Genomic DNA, 24,196 nt, shown 5'->3' with positions numbered 1-24,196 from the left:
TTCTCCAGATATGTCCTCCATGGACTCACTAACCTGGCAATGCCCTAATCAATCTATCTATCTATCTATCTATCTATCTATCTATCTATCTACCGTATTTATCGGCGTATAACACGCACAGGCGTATAACACGCACATTCATTTTAAGAGGGAAGTTTCAGGAAAAAAAACTTAAATTTTAAATAAGGAACTTTGAAGTAAAATAAGGGTCAGTGCCCATCTGCAGCCTCACCATTGCCATCAATGCAGCCTGATCAATGCCCATCTGCAGCCTCACAAGTGCCATCAATGCAGCCTCATCAGTCCACATCAATGCAGCCTCACCATTGCCATCAGTGCAGCCTGATTGATGCCCATCTGCAGCCCAGAGGGGACAGGGAGGGGGCAGGATGAGCACCGACAGATTACATACAGTGAGAATCTCCTATGATAGACAGAACAGTGGTCCAATGTCGGCCCAGGAGACAGGAGTTCCTATTACAGAGGCCGCCAAGTAAACAGGAGATTCTCACTGTATGTAATCTGACGGTGCTCGTCCTCGCCCCCCCCCCCCCCCCCCTCCGAGGCAGCTAAAACTGAAGTATTGGCGTATAACACGCACGCACTATTTGCACCCAATTTTCATGGTGAAAAAGTGAGTGTTATACGCCAATAAGTACAGTGTATATATATATATATATATATATATATATATATATATATATATATATATATATATATCTCTAGATAGATATATATCTATCTAGAGATATATATATATATATTTATCTATAGATATATCTATATATCTATCTATATATATGTGCTGTTTAGCCCCTCCCATCACATTTTTGTCAAAAATATAAAATATACAACCGCAGGACAGCTGCATATTTTTCAAGTTCAATAGATTTTTATTAAGAGTTTTGCAAAATAAAGGACAGCTGCATTTGTTCTCTATACTGAATTATATTTGCTGAACACATGGAGACTGAAAAAAAAAAGACATCTGAAAAAGAAAACATTAAAACGAAGCACTATGTGCTTTTCCAAGTCTTTTTTCAAATATTCAAATTTCCAGGCTCCACGTGTGCAGCAAATCCTTCTCTATGCAGAAAGCATTTGTTCCACATGTACTCCATCCTTCTTTTGTCTCTCCCCAGAAATTTGACATGTGAGGGAGTGTGCAGTATACAACCTAGGGTACATACTATTACCCAAGGAAGATATTAGGATCAATTAACCTTCATTAGCAAATAATCATTTTGTAGATGCTTGTATAGCAAGTCTTGCTGGCAAGCAATAGACAGTTACAAATGACTGCATATTACACAGCCAGGAAAATAGTTTTGGTTTGCCTATGACCAAAGTATATAGCTCACTCATGAAACAGCTGGATCTTTCAGCTATGGTCATATTCACATATAATCAAATAAGTCAGATCTATTGGTTTTAGTCATATTCACGTATGGCAAAATACGTCACATAAACATCAACCAAAGCTTGCACATCATCTAGGAATAGATTTATAAAGCAGCATATGTTAATTTAATACAAAACATTCACTGGTGGTGAATCAAACACTGCCATGGAAAACACATGCACCGGGAAGATTGATCTAAATGTTTGGTGAATGTCAAATTCACAGATTTATGAAAATATTCCATAGTCTATGGTGAGCCTCAGAGAGCATGGCTGCAAAAAGAAAACACTTAAGAAGCTAAAGAGTGAAACATTTTTTTTTAAAGATTTTAGATACATGTAAACTTCTGTTTAAAACTAGATTTCCGAGGCAGGTACATGTGATAAATATCAAATCTATAGATAGTGAAGAACATCGACAGGTAAACATCTAGTGAAATAAACATCTCAACCTACAGAATAAAAACAGGTGAAATATGACTCTGCAGAAGGTGTATTTTGCCCACTAATATGAACTATTTTTTTTAGAGCAGAAAAGTCAGATAATATATTTGCAAAGTAAACCAAACAGGTTACACTTTATTTTAGTGACATTAGCAAATAATTGGAACCAATGTGAATATCTGGTTAACTGAATAGAATCCTACCCTTGCAAGTGCTTCCTCAATGGTGATCATCTTTTCCTTTACCATCATCATCAGCTGAATTCGCTCTTCATCACTCATTGTGATCTCACTAGCCACATAACCAACATCCTCCCCTGTACATAAAAGAAGTAGAGGAAAAAACACATGCAATATGAATTACATTTGTTGAAAAACAAGGCAACATTCTAGTGTGTACTGAAATATGAGTAATGCTACATAAAAATAACAGAAAAAAAAAAAATTACCAAAAGTGTAGTTACCGCTCATAGTGACCATCAAATCCAGTAATACAGTAGCACTCATTAATAGTATAATTGCAACACACTCCTGATATGACCAGTAAATATAGCTTTACATTGTAACAAGTAGCTTTAACTGAATGGCCATCATGTGAAAAAGAATTTAGCTACTGGTACGGACAGGATGCAACAGCAATCCAGCTAGGGTGGCCTCTCTTTAAAATATAAAAGCCATTTAAAACTATTGAGCAGCAGCACACATTTTCTGCATTCCTCAATTTATAATGGTGCAGGAAACTGTCAGGAGCGGCATTCGCCACATTAAAGGCTAAGTCCACCTTTACAGAAAAAATATTAAATGCAAATATTATTGCAGGAAAAAAATTTGCATTGATTACTTTTCTCTGCAGGAGTCTGGAAAGCATCGCACGCGCCATCAGTAAATGTCCTGCAGACATATTCTCCGTACCTCTGTATAGGCTTTCTGTTTTAAAGGCAAAGGGCATATCAGTGGCCTATGAAAGCACTCATCAGTGCCCCTGCAGCCCATTGAAACTTCAAGTCCGTCTTCTGTAGTGGCAAATGGTAATAATTTTAGTGGGCTCTCTGACCACACAATTGCATCATTCATTCACAAATCCCTGTGAATGAATGATGGGGCTGTGTGGGCGGATGGCCTCGCACAGCCACGCTGTTCTGGAATAGTGACAGTGGGTGCAGGGAGAAGAACCCTCACTTGCTGTCACGGGGAGGATGGAAAGAAAGAAAGAAAGAAAGAAAGAAAGAAAGAAAGAAAGAAAGAAAGAAAGAAAGAAAGAAAGAAAGAAAGAAAGAAAGAAAGAAAGAAAGAAAGAAAGAAAGAAAGAAAGAAAGAAAGAAAGAAAGAAAGAAAGAAAGAGAGAAAGAAAGAATCCCGACAGCTGTGGATGGTGCTGAAGTGGCTAGGAAGCCTATTTGGAACCAGGAAGTCCGCACCAACCATTGTGGAACACACAGGCGGATGTGATATCACCGGAAGTGGAGGAACACCGGACGAATGACAGGCTACATGCTCGGAGCCCCTAGCTCCTTCTACAGGCCCCTTGCAAATAAACCAACTTATTTTAATATTGCACTTAGGTAGCTCTTTCCCCTTTCTTTCTTTTTATTATGTATTTTTAGTGATTTAAGCTGATGGCCTATCTGCTGAAAGAGACATTCAAACATTCTAGTGGAGCCAGGAAATAGAAGCATATTACTGTATAGGGTGCAATTCGACTGCTAACAGAGCAAAAAATAGAAAAATTCAGCCTGTATTAAAGAAAGTGGAAGTTTTGAAGGAACTTCTCTAGCAAGTCAATAAGACATTATTTCTTTGTGTAGATGCACGGGATTGTACTCAGAGGGCCTTCTGGGACACTGTACAGAATAAAAAGCGGCATTGTTTCATTCTCCCCCATCTGTTATGGCTTTCAGAACTACATCACCAACCTTGTCTAAATTTCAGCATAATCTCACATATCAGAAGTTAGAAAGAGAGCTTCTCTGTCATGATACAACTAGCCTAAAGCAAAGCATTTACCCTTATGCATTTGCCTTCATGAGAACCATAAATAATTTGCTACCTAGACATGTAGTTTTGTCTGTATTCTGTAATATTTGCGTCAGCAACAAAGCAAAAGGTACACAGAGTTAATCTAATGGACATCTAGGTTAAGCTTCTTTAGGGGAAGTTTCTACTTGGGTATTTTATTATAGCGTCTTGTAAAAAAAAGTAAATGCAAGGCTGATTTTAAAAATATTTAAAAAAACAAAGCTTTAAAGAAAATGTTTGAGAAAACGCTTCGGCTAACGATCATTTCCCTGACACATCCATAGGTTTGGCTAAACATCTTCCTCCGTCCATCATAATAAAACTGTCCTATTCACGCATTAAAGTGGAACTTCACACTCTCAATCAACATTGACTATTTTTATTCCTTAAGCTGCTAGCATTAGTAAACAGACAGGAAAGAATATTATATTTACATGTTTTAAACAGTTTTCTTACATTTCTTCAATTACTTCCTGGTTTCCATGCCTAGGAAAATGATGTCATACATCCCAGGTGTCTTAAGGAGGGAAGGAGGGGTTTTCTCGGCTAAGCACACCTACCTACACCTGAGTTAAGGGCAGATGGTTTCAGATTCCAGGAAGTAAATTAATCTGCCCTTACTTTACCTTTTCACTGCCAGGCCGTGTGCTCCATCCACTTTAAAACACAGCTGGCCGGATCATTTTTTGCTATTTTTCACTTATAGCTTTCAGAGTTTGTAAAAGACCCCCCAAACCATAGATTTTCTGAAAACACATGACCAGTGAATAAAAAAAAGACAATACTGATTTTTAAGGCCCCGTGATATTTGTGCAAATGTTTATCAAAGCAATATTTTCGCTAAAAATACACTAAAATAATTTTTAGAAGATAAAAAACACAGCAAATTTTACCAATTAATTACCGATTACCAACTAAATTCCTACTAAATATAAAAGCTTAACCTGTGTTGAGTTAATAAATATCAAATATTTGTAAATTTTATGTGGCACCTTTTCGCAAAATGGTGAAAATCGATTGTACGCAAAACTGTAAATATCCAAATCTCTCTAAAAATCTGGAGGTTTTCATTTTTCATTTTACAGCTTTCAGAATTTGTAAAGGCCCCCAAAAACCATACATTTTCTGAAAGCACACGACCAGTAGAATAAAAAGAAAGTGCTACTGATTTTTAAGGCCCTATAATTTTTGCGCAAGTGTTTAAGAAATCACTATTTTCACAAAGAAACCCCAACTAAAATCTTTATTTGCACACAAAAACACAATATAACTTACGTAATTCTTGCAAAATTCCTACTAAGGTCTTGTTCAGTGGGGTGTGCTGAAGCATATGTCCATGGAGGGCCATGTTTACCTGCACAGATATTCTGTGCATCCCTGTGCAGGGAGTCCTATTCATGTTAACACAGCAGTCTGACATCCATGCAGGTGTAGGTGCATGGTCCCAAAACACAGACAGTGTGAGTCCAAGGACATGTACCCACACGGATGTCACACGGAGAAGGAATGCAGTGTGAATAAGTATGCATTTTTGAGTTACAAGGGATTGCAGTGAGTTAAGGGTAAGGATAAGGGTTCAGCATGGAACCCAGGGCTTAAATCGATAATAAACCCAAAAGCAAACATGTTTTATAGTGTAGCTTACCATTTCTTAAATTTGGTGGCTGCACTGGCTTTCTTTTTTAGGCTTTCATTCTTCTGTTTTCATCTGGTGAACTGGCCAGTATGTCTGTTATTTTTCAACAGAACAAGCTCTCCTGCAGCAGTAGCAGTCTACAGGGTTGAGACAAAACACTGGGGCACTCTAATACAGTAGGTGTATTATTGGCCGGATCACCAGGTGAAAAAAAAGCCTAAAAAAAAAAAAAAACTGATGTAGCCACCACATCTAAAGATTGGTAAGCTGCAATTTATTACATTTTTTGGCTTTGGATTTAAAACCGCTTTAAATGTCAAAATATATAATCCCATTTCAGTAGTAGTAGCAGTAGTCAAAAAACCTACACAGAGAACATAGGTTGCTCTGAAACAGCTGCAAAGATTGACCAATGAGATAGAAGAAACTTCCATGGGACATCTAGAACACATACACTCCACAAGATTAGGTTTTATGGAAGAGATAAGAGATGCTTGTAACACGATCCCTAGATAGGGGGGGACAGAATTCTGTCATTTTACAGACTCCCATTCAGAGATCATTATTACATGCAGTGAAAGCAATGAAAGAACTTGAATGGAGGAGGGGACAGACCTCATTGGGAGCTTTTTCTACTGAATTCAGCCCGGGGACCTGAAGTTATTGACCACTTCAGCGCCAGAATTTCAGTGCCAGGAAGAGGACCAGCATCCTTGCAGTGTAGATTTCTCCAGGATCTGGCTGACTGCATGATGTGGGGCTTCATTGCAGGTACATTAAGTTACTAAAACTCTATTGCTAAAAATCCATTTTAGCAAAACTTCTTGCAGCCCATAGCAATCAGAGGACAACTATCACTTTTCTAGCATGGTCTTGGGCATGAATGTCATATACATGAAGAGCTCTGTAACTTCTATTACCTTTTGAAGTCTGTCTCATTATTCCTTTTTGACTTTTTCGGAAATTCTGCCAGAAATATTTATTTTTCTTCTTCCAGTCAATTTTTCCTAATATTCAAGGAAAAGAGAAACAATAATTCCAAACCGCTTTGATGTGTACAAATTATCACAGCGCTGCAAAAACAATAATTTGTGATGGCAAACTCAAAGACACGTCTTGCTATAATTGTCCATATTTCTGCAATGTATCTGAAATCCGCACCATTTAATATCAATTTTTAGTATGCTCTTTTTCTAAATGACCACACAGGTGTACATAAAATTAACTTTGAACACACAGCTAAAACATACAGATGAAATACATTTATGGGAGCAGTAAGTGAAACTAAAACTTAGCACACAAACATACCTTTATGGGAGTAGTAAGTGAAAATAACACATGCAACACAAAAATTGGCCAGAAAATTAAAGTTTTTGGTATAAAGAATTTTATACTTTTTTCGCTAGCTTATTTTTATTTCTGTACTGCAATGCTTGCACAATACAATGCAAAGTACAGTCCCAACCCATTCTCGGCATGCGTAAGATGCCAAGGATGAAGCCAGGTGGCAGGATAGTGTAACTCTAGTGCGCATGTGCAGAGGTTACATTATTACTGGTAAAAAGAAAAAAGACAGACGTGGAACACGAGGAGAATATCATCGTAGTGGTGACAAAATGTGGCAAAAAGCTTACACATTTCACTGCTGAAGGAGAGCACACCCAGACGTAGTGTGCAAGTATGCTGCAAAACTTTAAGCTTTGTATTTTTGTCTAGTCAATCCTAAAATGGACACAGCCCTGCCAGGCTGTTGACCTCAAATTTCTCTAAAGCAGTTAAAGCGGGGTTCCGTCTACGAATAAAAAGCATTTAAGTCAGCAGCTACAAATACTGTAGCTGCTGACTTTTAATATATGGACACTTACCTGTCCAGGGAGCCTGTGATATTGGCACCCCAGCTGATTTTTGGATCAGCTGTCGGGTGCTGCCGCCACCATTCATCGTAAGGGAAACTGGTAGTGAAGCCTTTTCGGCTCTACAGCTGGTTCCCTACTGCACATGCGCTAAGTGAGCTGCGTTTTCTAACTGGCCCGGCGGCAGAGGAAGGAGGAGGGGTCAAAAACAGGTACCTGTTCCCCCCTCCCCAGGAAGCAGATAAGCAGAACCTCCGACACATGTGAAAGAACTATAAAATATATTTTATAGATATGTGTTTTATATATATATATATATATATATATATATATATATATATATATATAAATCTCTAATATATATATATTTATTAGATAGATATGTGTGTATATGTATATAGATATATCTATAGATAGATAGATAGATAGATAGATAGATAGATAGATAGATAGATAGATAGATAGATAGATACTCTACCTGAAGCCTACTTTTCAATAAAGCTTGCCTAAAATGAATCATTATAATAACTAGCATCCCTGACTGCCTGGTTTAAGAATGCTAATGATTATTATGGTGTTCTAAACTTTGCACCTTGTTTCCTGAAGGGCAGAATAACCCTGAGTAATATTTATTTCATTCATATATTGCTGAAAAATTTCACAAAGTACAATAGACCATAAATGCTGATTAAGTTAGCAAATGAAAAAAACTCAGAAGTGTAGAAGATGCACTTGCCTACAGAGCTGTCTTCAGAGCTAGATTTATGCAGAGAAAATCTGAAAGAGAAAAAAAAAAAGAGAAATATTCATAGAGTGTTGTTCAACATTAGGCGTATAATTCAGAAGTGGTACAAAAAGACACAATATATTGTGCCTGCTTGTTTGTAATTTCCTCTATTTACCCGAAGAGGGCACCAAAGAGCTTTTTTTCTGCTCAGTAAACCTGCCATACTGATGTAGACATTCAATGATTCATACATTTGAACATTTGATTTGAATATTCTCTGCACAAAAAGATAACTGTACTTTAGTACATAGCAACAGCTCAGCAGAAAGGTCATTATTATTATTGTAAATTATTATTTAATTTTTAGAGTGTCCCTATTTTTTAGAGCAGCTTACTCAATACCATCCTGATGCTTTGTTTACATACCATGGCTACTGATGCTGCAACTCATGTTGTTCCTGTTAATGCCTAGTTGATACAGGAAGGCAAGCTCTGTATTGGGGTAATTTACACAAATCCTAATTCCTCAGATCTCAGCTGGAGACAAGGAGCATGCACCAATGACCTTATAGGTCAGTTCTTAAACCGCATTATGCATACTATACACATTATCATACAATACTTCAAATATTTCTAAGCCAGTACAGCTGACCTTTAACATTTCTATTCAAATATTCACTACAAAAAGCAGTGTAAAGCCATGTCCAGGTGTACACGGTGGAAAAGCACATGTGTGAACTTTGTAAATGAATGACCTTCTTAGCTTATCACTGAGGTACCAGATGCTTCATTCTCATACAATAAGCGCTTCCTTCTCAGGAGACCCAGTCTGTAATAATTACTGGCAAGCTTGCTTTCCTCTGCACACTAAGCAGCTGAAAGATAAGCAGGTTAGAGAAGGTAACTGGCTTTGTTTTTAGTTCTGAAAAGGTAATTCCCACCAGGATGGCACTTCCGAAACAGTTTACTTACCATTTTCCTAATTTAAAGGGTCAGCTCACTCAAACGCAAATCTCAGCTTTTGATAGCTCCTGGTGAATTTGCTCAACCCCGCACCCTCTTATCGCTAGGGGATCAACTTGCAAAAACTCTGCTCATGAGCATTTAGGTCATCTAGTTTGCACAGTCATTATAAGAATTGCAGCAAGAGAAGAAAGACTACGAATTGCGCTGTGCAAGGCGACTAGTGGTATGGAGAGCTCTCTAGGGCAGATAATAAATCAGTGGGTAATTTAGAAAAAAAATCTCTAATGGCTTGTCTAGACTGCTGTCATTTGGGTTCTGAACTTCTAGTGTAGGAGTGCACACCTCAACAAATGCCCAGAGACTGGATGACTCCTCTGGAAATCTCAGAAAAAAAAAAACAATTGGAAAGATCTGTTATCCGCATTCAGGACTCCGGTGTAAAAAAAATAAAAAATCAGCAGTACAAAAAAGTTTACTCCAGTGGACTCCAAACTGTGGCCCGTGGGCCAAATGCAGCCCTCTGAGCAATGTTTCTCCCACTGACACCAACAAGGGGGCGCCATCCCTCTCTAAACAAAGAAAAAGAAAGTAGGGAAACGACACAAACTTATTGGTACTGCAAGTTTATTACAAAAATACAAAATGCAAAATACAACCCAGCATCCCACCCTACCTCCTCCCTCCCCCACACCCCCAGTATGAACCTAATCTCCCTCCCCTAAACCAAACCATTCTTCTCAGTGATATCAACAATGGGGCATTTTCCCTTCCACTTACACAAATGATGGGACATTCCACTTACACTAGCAATGGGACATAATTCCTCCCACTGATATAAATAAATTAAGCACTCACTATTCCTTCCACTAAAACCAATGACTGAGAATTATTCCTCCTTTTAGGGCCCTTTCACACTGGGGTGGGGGAGGCGTCGGCTGTAATGCGCCGCTACTGTAAGCAGCGCTTTACCGTCGGTATTCGGCCGCTAACGAGGCGCTTTGCCAACGGTATAGCCATGCTGTCCTATTGATTTCAATGGGCAGGAGCGGTAAAGGAGCGGTATATACTCTGCTCCTTCACCGCTCCGAAGATGCAGGTAGCAGGACTTTTTTTCCCATCCTGCTAGCGCACCGCTCCAGTGTGAAAGCCCTCGGGGCTTTCACACTGGAGACAAAGCAGCGGCACTTTCAGGTCAGTTTGCAGGCGCTATTATTAGCGCAACAGCGCCTGCAAACCACCCCAGTGTGAAAGGGCCCTCACTGGCTACAGGCATGTGATTTTTTTTTTTTTTTTACTCCCACTAACACTGGGGCATTTTCTACTTTCACTGGCCACCACTTCGCACCCCCCCCCCCCCCCCTATAAAATCTGAAGGGCAGTAAACCGGCCTTTTGTTTAGAAAGTTTGGAGACCCCAGCTCTATCACAATGAGATACTTCTAGGTACTCTAGGCTCCTTCTCAAGCTAGAGACAACACTCTCCAAAAATATTGCATTTTGACACATCAAAGTTGTTGTATTTTTTTTTTTTTTTTTTACTGCTGAGCATTTCGATGGAGTAATTTTTTTGTACTAATGATTTTAATTGGAATAAAAGAGCGAATATAAGGATGACATATTATTATACAGGATTTACATATCGCCAACAGTTTGTGCAGCACTTTACAACATAAGGGCAGACAGTACAGTTACAATACAATTCAATACAGGAGGAATCAGAGGGTCCTGCTCGTTAGAGCTTGCAATCTAGGGGACACTTTTACAATTAAACCATTTAGGCTCTGTGCTTAATTAGTCATATACAGTTTAACAAAGCAACCAATAAACATATATGGCACCAAAGATCTGCTATATGATACAACCACCTATATAAAATGTATGCTATGAGCAGGCCTGTTTATGTGAACTACTGAGGACCACTGATGGACACATCACAGAGAAATCTAATCTAGTTGAAGGGACTCAATACACAGTCTAAGGCGCCTTTCACACGGACGGCTATTCTGCCGCAGTTAAAAGCATGTTTTTTTTTCCTGTGGAGTTCAAGACTCCAGGCACTGCGATCAGCTGCATTTGCACAGTGCGATTAGCTGCGGTCGCGTTTGGCTGCAGGTTGCCATTTCCATGGCAACCCGACAGGGTGCTGACTCGCACTGTTTGGTATGAATCTTGAGGGGGAACTCCACACCAAATTTTAAATAAAAAAATGGCGTGGGTTCCCCCCCAGGGGCATACCAGGCCCTTCGGTCTGGTATGGATTTTAAGAGGAACCCCTACGCCGAACATCCATACCAGACCCTTATCCGAGCACGCAGCCCGGTCAGTCAGGAAAGTGGGTGTGGACGGGCAACCCCCCCCCCCCGAGCCGTAACAGGCCGCATGCCCTCAACATGGGGGGTGGGTGCTTTGGGGGAGGGGGCGCCCTGCGACCCCCCCACCCCAAAGCACCTTGTCCCCATGTTGATGAGGACAAGGGCCTCTTCCCGACAACCCTGGCCGTTGGTTGTCGGGGTCTGCGGGCGGAGGGCTTATCGGAATCCGGGAGCCCCCTTTAATAAGGGGGCCCCCAGATCCTGGCCCCCCACCCTATGTGAATGAGTATGGGGTACATGGTACCCCTACCCATTCACCTAGGGAAAAAGTGTCAATAAAAAAAACACTACACAGATTTTTAAAGTAATTTATTAGACAGCTCCGGGGGTCCTCTTCCGACTTCGGGGGTCTCTCCAGTTCTTCTCCGCGCTCCCCGGGTCTTCTGCTGGGCTCCTCCGCTATCTTCTGCCGCTCTTTTGCTATAGCGGAGGAGCGAGGTCTGCTGCCTTCTGCCTTCATCCCTCTTCTCTTCTTCTGATGTTGACACGACGCTCTCTCCGGCTGGAATGCACTCTGGGTGCTCTGCTCTGACCCCGCCCCCTTATGCCGTCACAGTCCCTGGGCATGCTAGGACTGTGATGTTTTAGGGGGCGTGGTCAGTGGGTGATGACCACGCCCCCTAAAACGTCACAATCCCAGCATGCCCAGGGACTGTGATGGCATAAGGGGGCGGGGTCACCGCCTATATAAGTCAGAGCAGGGCGCCCAGAGTGCATTCCAGCCGGAGAGAGCGTCGTGTCAACATCAGAAGAAGAGAAGAGGGAAGAAGGCAGAAGGCTCCTCCGCTATAGCAAAAGAGCGGCAAAAGAGCAGAAGATAGCGGAGGAGCCTGGCAGAAGACCCGGAGAGCACGGAGAAGAACCGGAGAGACCCCCGGAGCTGTCTAATAAATTACTTAAAAAATCTATGTAATGTTTTTTTTATTGACACTTTTTCCCTAGGTGAATGGGTAGGGGTACCATGTACCCCATACTCATTCACATAGGGTGGGGCCCGGGATCTGGAGGCCCCCTTATTAAAGGGGGCTCCCGAATTCCAATAAGCCCTCTGCCCGCAGGCCCCGACAACCAACGGCCAGGGTTGTCGGGAAGAGGCCCTTGTCCTCATCAACATGGGGACAAGGTGCTTTGGGGTGGGAGGGCCGCAGGGCACCCCCTCCCCCAAAGCACCCACCCAACATGTTGAGGGCATGCGGCCTGGTACGGCTCAGGGGGGGAGGGCGCTCGCCCAACCCCACCCCCTTTCCTGACCGACCGGGCTGCGTGCTCGGATAAGGGTCTGGTATGGATTTTGGGGGGGACCCCACAAAGTTTTTTCGGCGGGGTTCCTCTTAAAATTCATACCAGACTGAAGGGCCTGGTATGCCCCTGGGGGGTAACCCACGCCATTTTTTTTATTTAAAATTTGGCGTGGAGTTCCCCCTCAAGATTTATACCAAACAGTGCCAGGCATTGGCGGGGATCCGAGTCGGATCCCCGTGCTTGTCGCTCATTGGGAAAGGAAAAATCATTTTTCCTTTCCCGATGAGCAGCTCGGCGCTGTTATCCGCAGCTGACACAGTGCACTGCGATTACCTGCGGTTATGTGCGGATAGCTGCGCTAAATCGATCCTGGACGCAGTCAATTCTATTTTTTCTATCCGCACAGAACCGCATGTATCTAATTCGCAGCTAAACGCAGTGTGTGAATGGGGCCATAGGAAAGCATTGTGTGCTTTTAGCTGCGGTAGAAAATTAGAAAATCCGCAGCTAAAAGCACCATTCTATCCGTCCGTGTGAAAGGGGCCTAACTGTCCAACAAAGCTGTCAAAATGGCAGAAACTGGATGACAGAAATCTAATAAAGATAAGTGCATGTTTACCGAAAGGTCAACTCCAGCCAAAGCAGTACTCATATAGTTCACTATCTTCCCCATAAATGAGAGAGTGTGAAAATCTGTTTACATATTCAACCCATGTGCTACACAGCACTTGCATTTTTGGCTAATAACTCCTTAATTTTTTCTGTGGAATACTAACCAGACCCTTAACCAGGTCGTCATTAAACTGGAAAAAAAAAGGAGAGATTGGGGTGCCACCTGAGTATAGTATTTGAGTATCGATTTATTAACTTATGATTAAAAACTCTCACATGAAGTATCAATAAAGGGTGCTCAGAGTAAGGTACTCAGCCCAAAAATTCCACTGTCCTGCAGGCTCGGCCGTCTAGATCCAGATCACTGGCTGTGGATGGTTGGAGACATGGATGCACTGTTGCAGCATCCATCCATCTCAATCCATGCGCCTGGAGCTCACAGTTCCTTCTAAGGGCCAGTAGAAAAAGCTGTGATCTCCGAGTGCGTAGCCTGTGACAGTACAGTCCCAAATCCAACTCCTTCCGGTGACGTCATTTCCGCCCCCTGCGGTCCACGCTGGTCAGCACGAGACTTCCTGCTACAACAGTCCGTCCATGTCTCCATCCATCCACAGCCAGTGATCTGGATCTAGCCAGTGAAGCTTGCAGGATGGTGGCATTTTCGATACCTTACTATGAGAACCTTTTATTAATACTTCTTGTGATTGTTTTTAATCATGCATTAATAGATCTATTACTCAAATACTACACTCAGGTGGAGCCTCCCCCCCCCCTTTTTTTTTTCCATGTGATTTCAGAGCTGGACACACTCTCAGGATGGCTGCTGCTGCTACTCAATTTAAATTTTTATTGACATTTCTATTCATGCACTTCTGGACCGTGGATTATCCCCCCCCCCTTTTTTTCTTTTATCTATATACCGTCTAGAGACTTCCTTGATTGGGACATACATTCTCTGTGCACCAGAACTTTTTTGTTCTTTATTAATCTGGAAATCCAGTTAGGGACAGTTCTAACGTAAGTCAGGTGCAAATGGAGAGAATACATCACATGAGAGAAACTGACTAGGTGGTGTGAATGGACAAACATTCGGGGTTTGTTACCATCTGGCTATAACCCTACAAAATGAGAGCTCTACTCTGCTGTTCCTAACAAGCTGAGATGCTCTGACATATCCCAATCAATCCTCCCAACAATGCCATACCACCAATTGAATTTGGTGCAAATACTGAGTTTTAGTGAAGCCTCTGCAACAAAAAACTAAATATAACAGTACCTGTTTAGCAGAAAAATGGCCTAACCATTCTGAAAACATTTAGACTTTTCCCTATGATCCAGATGCTGTCTTTCCCATATTCCAACATAGAAAAATACCAATTCTGCATTTGTGACAGTACAGTGTCCTCTGTGTAAAAGCGATGCCCTTCTTTTTACAACGCAAGACACAGTTTACCTTATTAATTATATCAAAAAATAATAAACAATTTATATAATAATTTATTGGTCGGTGCGGGAACACATGATAGTTGATTAGCGGCAATATATATATATCAGTGGAACCTTGGATTACGAGCATAATCTGTTCCAGAAGAATGCTTGTAATCCAAAGCACTCACATATAAAAGCGAGGTTCCCCATAGAAGTCAATGGAAACTAATATAATTCATTCCACATTCACTTCTATTGTATGCAGTACCGCATGTGGCCAGGGAGGGGGGGCCGGAGAGACTAGGAAATACTCTGAGACCGTTCAGAGCCACTCGGATGCACTCGGAGAGGCTCGTAAACATCCGCGAATGGAGTGTTTCCGAGTATTTCCAAACGGCTCCAAGTGTTACCAGCGCTCCCGCACCTCTGGCCAAATGCGGTACTGCATACGGCAGAGGCTTGAATCCTGCTCGTTTTTGCGAGACAACACTCGCAAACCGAGTCAGGATTCTTTTAAAATAATAGCTTGTATTGCAAAACGTTTGTTAACTGTGTTATTACTGTATTTGGTTTGTGCACTTTTTGGCAGCACAGGGTATTTGTTGCTTTTTGTTTTGACAGTTTACCCTCTTTTTATTTTTTTACTTTATTGAAGGGGTATAAAGTGCACATTCCAGGCAGATCTCCACACAGCAGCACGGTACCCTGCACTGTGGAGCCATCCAGCGTATTGAGGGAAAAATGCAGCACATCTGCATTTTTCCACTTTGCACTGAACACCACACCAGCATTGTGGTGTGAATGAGGCACATAGAAAACAGTCTTCCCTGTGTTGATCCACTACAGAAAAACACAGGTCACCACAGAACGTTTGAACAAGCCATTATTCAAAAGACCTCAGAAGTGGGTATTAAGCACTTTTACTTGGCTGCACTGTAGATATGCAGTCATCTACTGTAATGCCGAAGGAAGAGTTTGAGGCTTTGCCCCAAGATACTCTATCAGCTGGAAATCAGCTGGAAATAATTCAAATTAACAAAAAATTACTGATTTAATTTCAGCTTTCCACCCCCTGCTTTCCAGAGCTGAGAGATCCTGTGTGAACTTTGAATGGCTGTAGGAGAAAGATGGCTGTAAATAAACAGGTACAACTTATGTAGAAGGACGTGTATCATCTTTGTGCCTCACCAGAGGCCAGTCACTCACTGGATATATGTGAGGGTTTATAACCACTTTAAAAATAAAACTGCTAGCAGTTGCTTGCACATATCTGCACACTTCCCCGGCCTGTTGGAGATGTACTCATCAGATGGGAGATTTCAAACTTGTCCTTTGGACTGTCCAGCAATCTTTCAGTATAGGGGGCAGTGGTTAACATGATCAATACAGTGGGTACATAAATTACCCCTTCTCCTAAAATCTGTTTCCTGGGCCTAGTAGATGATTTTGTTCCTACTACAGCAGAAAGGACCCTTCTAGGGTTACTTTTATTTTACGCCAGGAAGGCAATTAATTTGAATTGGAAAAAGCCTTCTCCCTCTACTGTCTATTTCTGGCAACAACTAGTGAACTTTACAGTCCCCATGTATAAAGATGCATATGCCAACAGGGGTTGCTTTAAGAAATCTAATGGAGTATGGGTGAGGTGGATAGGAAGTGCCTCCACTGCTTACATGCATGATTGATTTTGACCTGACTCTTTGTTGCCTGGTTTACCGCTTGTTGCCCAAATGAGATAATGGTCATGTCTACCTGATCACTCTGTAGATGCCTGGGAGGAAGGATGTCTTGTTGAATGTATTTCTTATATCGTGCTTCATCCTTACTCAGTACTAGCCATAAAAGCTGTAAATGTGGTTTTCTATTGCTTTATTATGGCACCAAGTGCCCTTTTCCTTTTTGTTATTTTTTTCCAGACAGGTGCACCTCTGCTTGGGTCGCACTGCTGGAATGTTTTTGTACACCTTATTGAGAATGCAAATACAAAGAATTATCAAAAAAAAGAAAAAATAGTCCTGCAGTTCAGCTTTAAAGTTCTATCAGGCAAAATGAGAAAAATATTGTATATAAGGAGTAAACTGTGCCACAGTTTGAGTAGCTTCTGTAAAAAAGATCACTATTTAAAAAGCTATATACTCTTTTTTAGATAAACATGACACATTCGCTGCCAAAATTGCTGGGACTGCCACAATCTGGTACCAACCTTCCTTGTTTTACCACAAATTATGTAAAAATGTTGATAAGACTATTAAGACGAAAATATACATTTATAAACACAATGTGTATAAAAATCCTAGTCACTTAGGGGTCTATTTACTAAAGTTGGAGAGTGCAAATCAGACTCACTTCAGCTTAGAAACCAATCAGCTTCTAAAGCGTGTTCAATTAAGTTTTGGCAATAAAACCTGGAAGCTCGTTTGTTTCTATGCAGAAGTGAGCCTGATTTTGCACTCCAGCTTTAGTAAATAAACCCCTTAGTAACATAACAACAATAATAAAAGGTATAAAATATAAAATTTATAACATAAAAATGTGTGTGTGTTTATATATATATATATATATATATATATATATATATATATATATATATACACACACACACACACACACACATACATATGATCTGTGTTATAAATTTATATTGGCACCTAAAAAAGTTCCATCAGCATTTTTGCATTAATTGTAATGACGCACTCAATATAAGATAGTACCTGTGATATGTGTAGTACAACTACATCACAGTTACATACACAATAAAACGGCAACATCTAAAGAGAAACTGTTAACAAACATAACAGTGAAAGGGGAAAAAAAAATAAAACCTATCAGTCGCCTGGGAGCCTATTTGTTTAAAACAAATAATCATACATTAAATTCTTTACTGTGACCCTTAGGAGCAAATGCAGGGCAGAAATTACATTAAAATGAAGGTTATTTATATGCTGATTACAATTCCCCAATAATGATGAAGTGAAGCTTGGCAAAAAACGTGGCTATGTTTTGACATGCAGCCAAATGCGGTCATTATTAGATGGCTTTAGGGTATGTTGTCTATTGACATACAACTTTATTAGCAGGTTCCCACAGACACTGAAAAATGACAGGTCCCTCACATGCCAGAAGAGAAAAATACATTTGACTGAAAGTCCGCAATATTTTCAAGACACAGAATACTGACCAGATATAATGATGTCCAGATATTATTTAGTGAGCAGTGAATGGATCAGCAGCTATGCATGCCAAGCTCACAGTTTTCCTTTGAAAATCAGCTTGTTTATTTATTTATTTTTTGTTTTGTTTTTAACAGAAAGCTAGGGTGTACAAAAGAAGGGTATGCTTCACATAATGAAAGGGCAACTTCCATTCAACAAAACTGAAATGAGATTAAGGACTACTGCATGTTAAAATACCTACTAATGCTAAATGTTGTGGCTAACTTGACCTGAAAACCAGAGGCACATGACAGACATTAGGAGTGTTGAAGGGAACCTGTAAACATGAATTATTGGAGCTTCCATAGCTGACCTGTCACACTGCGGGGCTGTCATTCTCATCAACGTCTCAGTAATTACTGAGCCAGTGACTATTACAGTGGTCCCCATACAATATACATAGTTGGTAAGGTTAAATAAAGATACCAGTCCATCCAGTTCAACCCGTGGTGTGTGTGTTTTTGTCAATAATGAATCCCTGTATGCTGCGACCATTAAGATGCCCATCTAATAGTTTTTTAAACTATCGACACTCCCTGCTGAAACTACCGCTTGTGGAAGGGAGTTCCACATCTTACCACTCTGACAGTAAAGAACCCTCTATGCCATTTAAGGTTAAACCACTTCTCTCTGTGCATATGCATTAGAACCCAAGAAATATAAACATTTAGTGGACTGTAAATGTGGCTCAATATGCCCTTTTCAATATTTTTATTAAGTTTCAAGAGGATGGGACCAACCATGGTTTGCCCACGCAGGGGTGACATTGAACAGGCATGTACAAAAACAGTGTATGTATGTATGATAAATAACAGAGCTATGAACTGTTACTAGTACCAAAGAGGACCAGGGTAAGGATTAGGTAAGTATCACAAGCAGTACTGCACTGTCCCCAACAGGACATCAGTCTCCATCTAATAGCTTTTATATCAGGAATGAAGAGGAAAGGAAAGAGACAGAGGAGGAAGAGAAAGGAAAAAGAAAAAAATAAGAGAGGCCCCAGGAGAGGGTGAGTACAACAGTCAAGGGACTTTTACAAGCGGGGTTTACAGTCAACCAATAGCTAGTTGGGGGCAGGGACAGGCAGGAGTAACTTATCCAAGGGTCCCAAACTTTCAAGAATTTTGCATGCGAGTCCTTCAAAACACTGGGCGTTTGTTTATCAACCATCTTTAGCACCCTCTAGTTAGGTAGGGGCTAGAGTGAGGCTTTTTCTGGAGTAGGAAAATGTAGGCAGGCCTAGCTGGTGGCTAAGCCTGTTTGTTTTCATTCTAGGCTGGGAGTGGCCTAGGGCAGGGCAGGGCTTGGCTTACAGGTAGCATTACTGTCACCTTCCTCTTCCTTCTAGAAAGTGATGCAAGTAGAGGAGGGTGCAGAGATGGAGCTGCCTGGGGTATCTTGAGGAGCCTTGACCAATCCCCAACTTGGATTGGCAGGGGGCAGGCCCCTTTAAATACCTGGGGTCAGTCCAGCTGGGGAGGAATTGTCGTGTGGAAGCGCTGGAGAGAGTGTGGAGGCAGGCGGGGGCCCACGGGGAGCTCCGCAGTCTGGGGGGGGGGTGACCCTGGCCCGGGGTTCGGGTGCATCCAGGAGGAGTGAAGAGATCCTGGAAGGAGAGGCAAATGAGAGAGCAAGTAGAGGACAGCAGGAGAGAACACTTCTAAGAGTCTCCAGGGAGGACAACTGGTTGCAGCCAAGAGGGCTGGTGAGTGAGCACAGTTGGGAGGACTGGGGAGGCATGCCTGAGAGAACTGGAAGATTGCAGTTTGAGCTGGGTGCATAACCAGAATAGAGGACTGTGGGAAGGGCAGTAGAGAGGGGTCATTGCAGCTAGGTTGACTGGCAGAGCCTGAAGAGAGCTATCTGGGATTGGTAGCTGAACTGAGGACAGCTAGCACCTGAACTATTTCTACACCACAGGGGCCCGTGGTCCCTGCCCGCAAAAGGCAGTTCACTGAGGTCTGACTGAGTTAGTGTCAGGCCTAACCATGCGGTGCTAGCTAGTCTGGAGGAGAAACAGTATGCAGCAAGTGAAGTGCTGGAGGAGTGAAGAATAAGAGTCTTAAGCAAGAGTTAGTGCTGGGGAGAATACTGCAGAGTATATAAGAGTTCCGAGCAGGTTTTCACTGAATACTTTTGGGCATTCCATAATTCCCCATCCAAGTTTAATCGATTCCCGTCCGCATATGACGTCATCGGGTTTGAGCGGTAATATCTGAATGATGCCTGCAGTTACAGGCATCATTCAGATATCTTCTTTTTCATCCAGCGATTCTCATCACCATAAGAACAATCATAGTGGCTTGATCATTCTTACAGGTGGCGGGAGAAGAGGGGATGCCCCCCACCAGCCTCTGGTGCTTATCCTAGCTCTCCCCTGCCATAGGCGAACTGGAGAAGGAACTGACCGGCGCCGGAGGCTGACCATAGAGATTTCCAGCATACTAGATGGTCCCCGGAGTCTCTATGATCGTTTGGAGGCACGGCGGGATGTTATGACATTATGCCCGGCCTCTGCATTTGAAAAAATGCCGCCGCCTTGGCTGGGAAGCGGAGATATTTTTTCAGGCTTCCCAACCTAGAGGTGAGACTTATTGACCCCAGATCTCACAGTAAAGAGGACCAGTCACACACTTGTTTACATTCCTTGTAATAGGAATAAAAGTGATTAAAAAAAATGTAAAAAGAAAGCATCATACTAGAAAAATAAAAGTAAAATAAACTATATAAAAGAAAAAAATTCTAAAGCGCCCCTGGTTCCCACTTGCTTGCTTCCAGAAGCGAACGCATACGTAAGTCGAGCCCACATATGTAAAGGGCGTTCAAACCACACATGTGAGGTATCGCTGCGAATGTTAGAACGAGAGCCCAACACCTCCTCTGTAACTCAAAACATGTAACCTTTAAAAAATTTTAAAGCATCGCCTATGGGGATTTTGAGGAACCGTAGTTTGGCGCCATTCCATGAGCGTCTGCAAAATTGTAGCATGACATATTAGGTATCTATTTACTTGGCGTAGCATTATCTTTCACATTATACAAAAAAATTGGGCTAACTGCGCAAATACCGTGCAAGATGCAACGACTGCCATTTTATTCTCTAGGGTCTTTGCTAAAAAAATATATAATGTTTGGGGGTTCTGTGTAATTTTTTAGCAAAAAAATTAAGATTTTTACATGTAGGAGAGAAATGTCAGAATTGGCCTGGTAGGCAAGTGGTTAATCCCCTCAATAAAAAACAAAAAAAAAAAACAAAAAACAAACAAAGCTATGGACTGTTCTATGTCTCTGAGTGACTGAGAGATGAATGTCTGGCTGGGCAGGGTGACAGGTGAACCACTACATTCAGCAACCCCTATGGGGGCATGGCTACATAGCGGTCATCCTGGTTTTCACTTCCTGAAAAGCAACAGGTGAAGACTTCCAGGCCTGGGCAATATGTCGCTTGGCAGGTTTAAAAAGGTATGAGGCCAATTTCTGCTGAGGTGTGAAAAGACCTGGTATAGGGCAATGTAAAAAAGGCAGCCAGGCATCTTTACGGTCCGTTACAAGAAATAAGGTTGGTAGTAGGCCATTAGGGCGCTGACCACTCTCTCCTCTCCACCCCCTATATGCAGTGGATAGATTCATGCATAGCATTAATGCCAGGCACATGAATTACAGCGGCAGAGGTGTATTTTTGAAGCACCTGATTAAAGCCATAGGCTCTAATAGGCTTCAAAATAGCGTGGGCTCGGGTCGCAGAGCATGCGACCTGGAGCCCACCCAGGTGTGCTGCAACAGTGAATGAATATTCGCTGTTGCAACACTAATCCTCCTCCCAGCCAATCAGGAAGCAGGTATGAAACCCGTTTCCTGATTAGCCAAAACGTCAGGCGCTTAGTTCCGGGAGGAGCAGAGAGGAGACATCACGCACTGATGAGAGGACTCCAGGAGAGGACACCGGAGCCCGACAGCTGGAAGATGTCCACAGCAGCTCTGACCACCCGCATCCACAGTAAGGACAGCGGGTGGTGGTGGGGGGGTGTTAGTGCCATGCCATGTCGCAGGGGGATGGGGGGGGGGTAGCTGGCAGTTGTTTGCCCTCCCCCCCAAAAAAAAAAAAAAAAAACACCAGCCGCCACTGCCAAAGACCCTGGACCAGAATGAATATGCCCTTTTAAAATGTGGTTGAAGGATACATACAGTACTATATAAATATAGAATTGAAAAAAAAGACTATAAATTCTCTGTAGATACAGTAAATGGGCAGTATTGCGGTTTGTTTATCTTCTCGTCTTTGAGGGCTAACACGGAAAAGACATTGTTAAAATAAGGCCAAGCTGTTCTCACAAGCTGAGAGACGAAAGCACTCTTTTGACCTTGAACCATGAGCACTTCAAGAGGAGCAGGAAGGTAGGATTTACGTTTCTAACTAACTCTTTAAGCATTTGCCGCTCAAAGAGGGATAAAGGTAAAGAGCAGAGACACTAGTAACTGGTCAGCCATGCCAAGATATCAAGCCAGGCATTTCACTTGAGGATCTAAGAACAGCATGTAATCTATTGAACAGATAAGAATTGTTAGACTAGGTCTGTTCTAGGAAAAGTGGTCCATGCAACATTCCGAAAAGCACCCTTTCCTGCCTGTCTGTCATTTTAGTCTGCATGTTCACTACAACTACTTCATCAGTCTACAAGAAACTATTCTGGATTGTTCAAAGGTACTAAAGAGTGTTCAAGACTGTTACTGCTGCATGAGCCAGGATTATTGAGGTTTTATATGTAACTTTTAAAAAAAAATAATTTATATACATAAGTGCTAATATAAATACATATATATAAGCATGTTAAAGCGGAACTTCACCCAAAAGGGTAGATGCTGACTTTGAATTTTTTGCGAGGAGCTTTGAGCTCCGATTTCATTTTATTTATAAACATCTTGTGTATATACTGTGCATGTACTATGGTTTACCTCATTACATATATGCTCTATGCTTCTTGCTTAGTAGTACAGACTGGTGATCACACTGCCAATACTCCTCATAGAAAAAGTGGCCGCAGGCAGTGAACACTGAAAACAATTGATTTCCTAACACTAACACCCTACGAAGGAGAAGAATGACAAGAAGCCATAGGTACCAATGAATGACTGGCTGGAAATGTCTTCTGCCACTTAAAACATCATGACTGTCACCCAATCTGGATAAAATCACATATGGACCAACTCAAAATGATTTTAAACAATACACACTCCATCCAGATGCAGCCATTCTTCAGGACTAGATAAGACCAGATGCTGTTTCACAAGCAAAAGGCTTGTAAATGAGCAGTGACAAAACTGATAGCCTCACACCTTGCATCTTCTTTTTATCCAACTGCAATGCAAGCAGGCTCAGCCTAAATGAGAGTGTCAATTCTGCTCTGAATTCAGGAGACAATTTAGCATTGTTGCCACACCATAACAGGAAGCTGTTAGATGGACTTCACTGGGAGTATTAACAGGTATTGGTAGGAATTTGCAGGAAAACTAACTGCAGAGATTATTAATGGCATTGTACACTTTTAAAAGTTTTTGTTGCTTTAACCACTTCAGCCCCGGAAGATTTGGCTGCTCAAATACCAGAACATTTTTTGCGATACGGCACTGCGTCGCTTTAACTGACAATTGCGCGGTCGTGCGATGCTGCACCCAAACAAAATTGACGTTCTTTTTATCCCACAAATAGAGCTTTCTTTTGGTGGTATTTGATCATCTCTGCGATTTTTATTTTTTGCGCTATAAACAAAAAACAGCAACAATTTTGAAAAAAAAACACAATATTTTTTTTTTAAAAAAGCAAATTTTTTCCTCAGTTTAGGCCGATATGTATTCTTCTACATATTTTTGGTAATAAAAATCGCAATAAGCGTATATTGATTGGTTTGCGCAAAATTTATAGCGTCTACAAAATAGGGGATAGATTTATGGCATTTTTATTATTATTTTTTTTTTTTACTAGTAATGGCGGTGATCTGCGATTTTTATCATGACTGCAACATTATGGCGGACACATCGGACACTTTTTGGGGACAATTGACAATTATACAGCGATAAGTGCTATAAAAATGCACTGATTACTGTATAAATGTCACTGGCAGGGAAGGGGTTAACACTAGGGGGAACTGTGTTCCCTGACTGTGTGTTCTAACTGTAGGGTGAGGGGACTGACTAGAGGGGATGACAGATCGTGGTTCCTAGCTATTAGGAACGCACGATCTGTCTCTCCTCACAGAACAGAACAGGGATTTGCACGTCCCTGTTCTGCCTC

At 41.6% G+C, this 24,196-nt stretch overlaps 1 protein-coding gene across 6 annotated transcripts in view; it reads right to left on the bottom strand.

Annotated features, from left to right (window-relative positions):
• The window catches only part of SASH1 (SAM and SH3 domain containing 1), a 1,387,091-nt gene that overhangs the window by 131,367 nt on the left and 1,231,528 nt on the right, over positions 1 to 24,196 (bottom strand). For all 6 annotated transcript variants that reach the window (XM_073627430.1, XM_073627429.1, XM_073627435.1 and 3 more), the window contains exons 5-7: positions 8,086 to 8,126; positions 6,417 to 6,503; positions 2,049 to 2,161 (exon numbers count right to left, since the gene is read on the bottom strand). In XM_073627430.1, coding sequence (XP_073483531.1) covers positions 2,049 to 2,161; positions 6,417 to 6,503; positions 8,086 to 8,126 — 241 coding nt within the window. The remainder of the gene's footprint in view (positions 1 to 2,048; positions 2,162 to 6,416; positions 6,504 to 8,085; positions 8,127 to 24,196) is intronic.

This window comes from Aquarana catesbeiana, linkage group LG04 (genome assembly GCF_042186555.1).
Source record: "Aquarana catesbeiana isolate 2022-GZ linkage group LG04, ASM4218655v1, whole genome shotgun sequence".
NCBI classification, from domain to species: Eukaryota; Metazoa; Chordata; class Amphibia; order Anura; family Ranidae; genus Aquarana; species Aquarana catesbeiana.
Note: the sequence above shows the minus strand (reverse complement) of the source record. Positions and strands in the feature narration are given on the sequence as shown.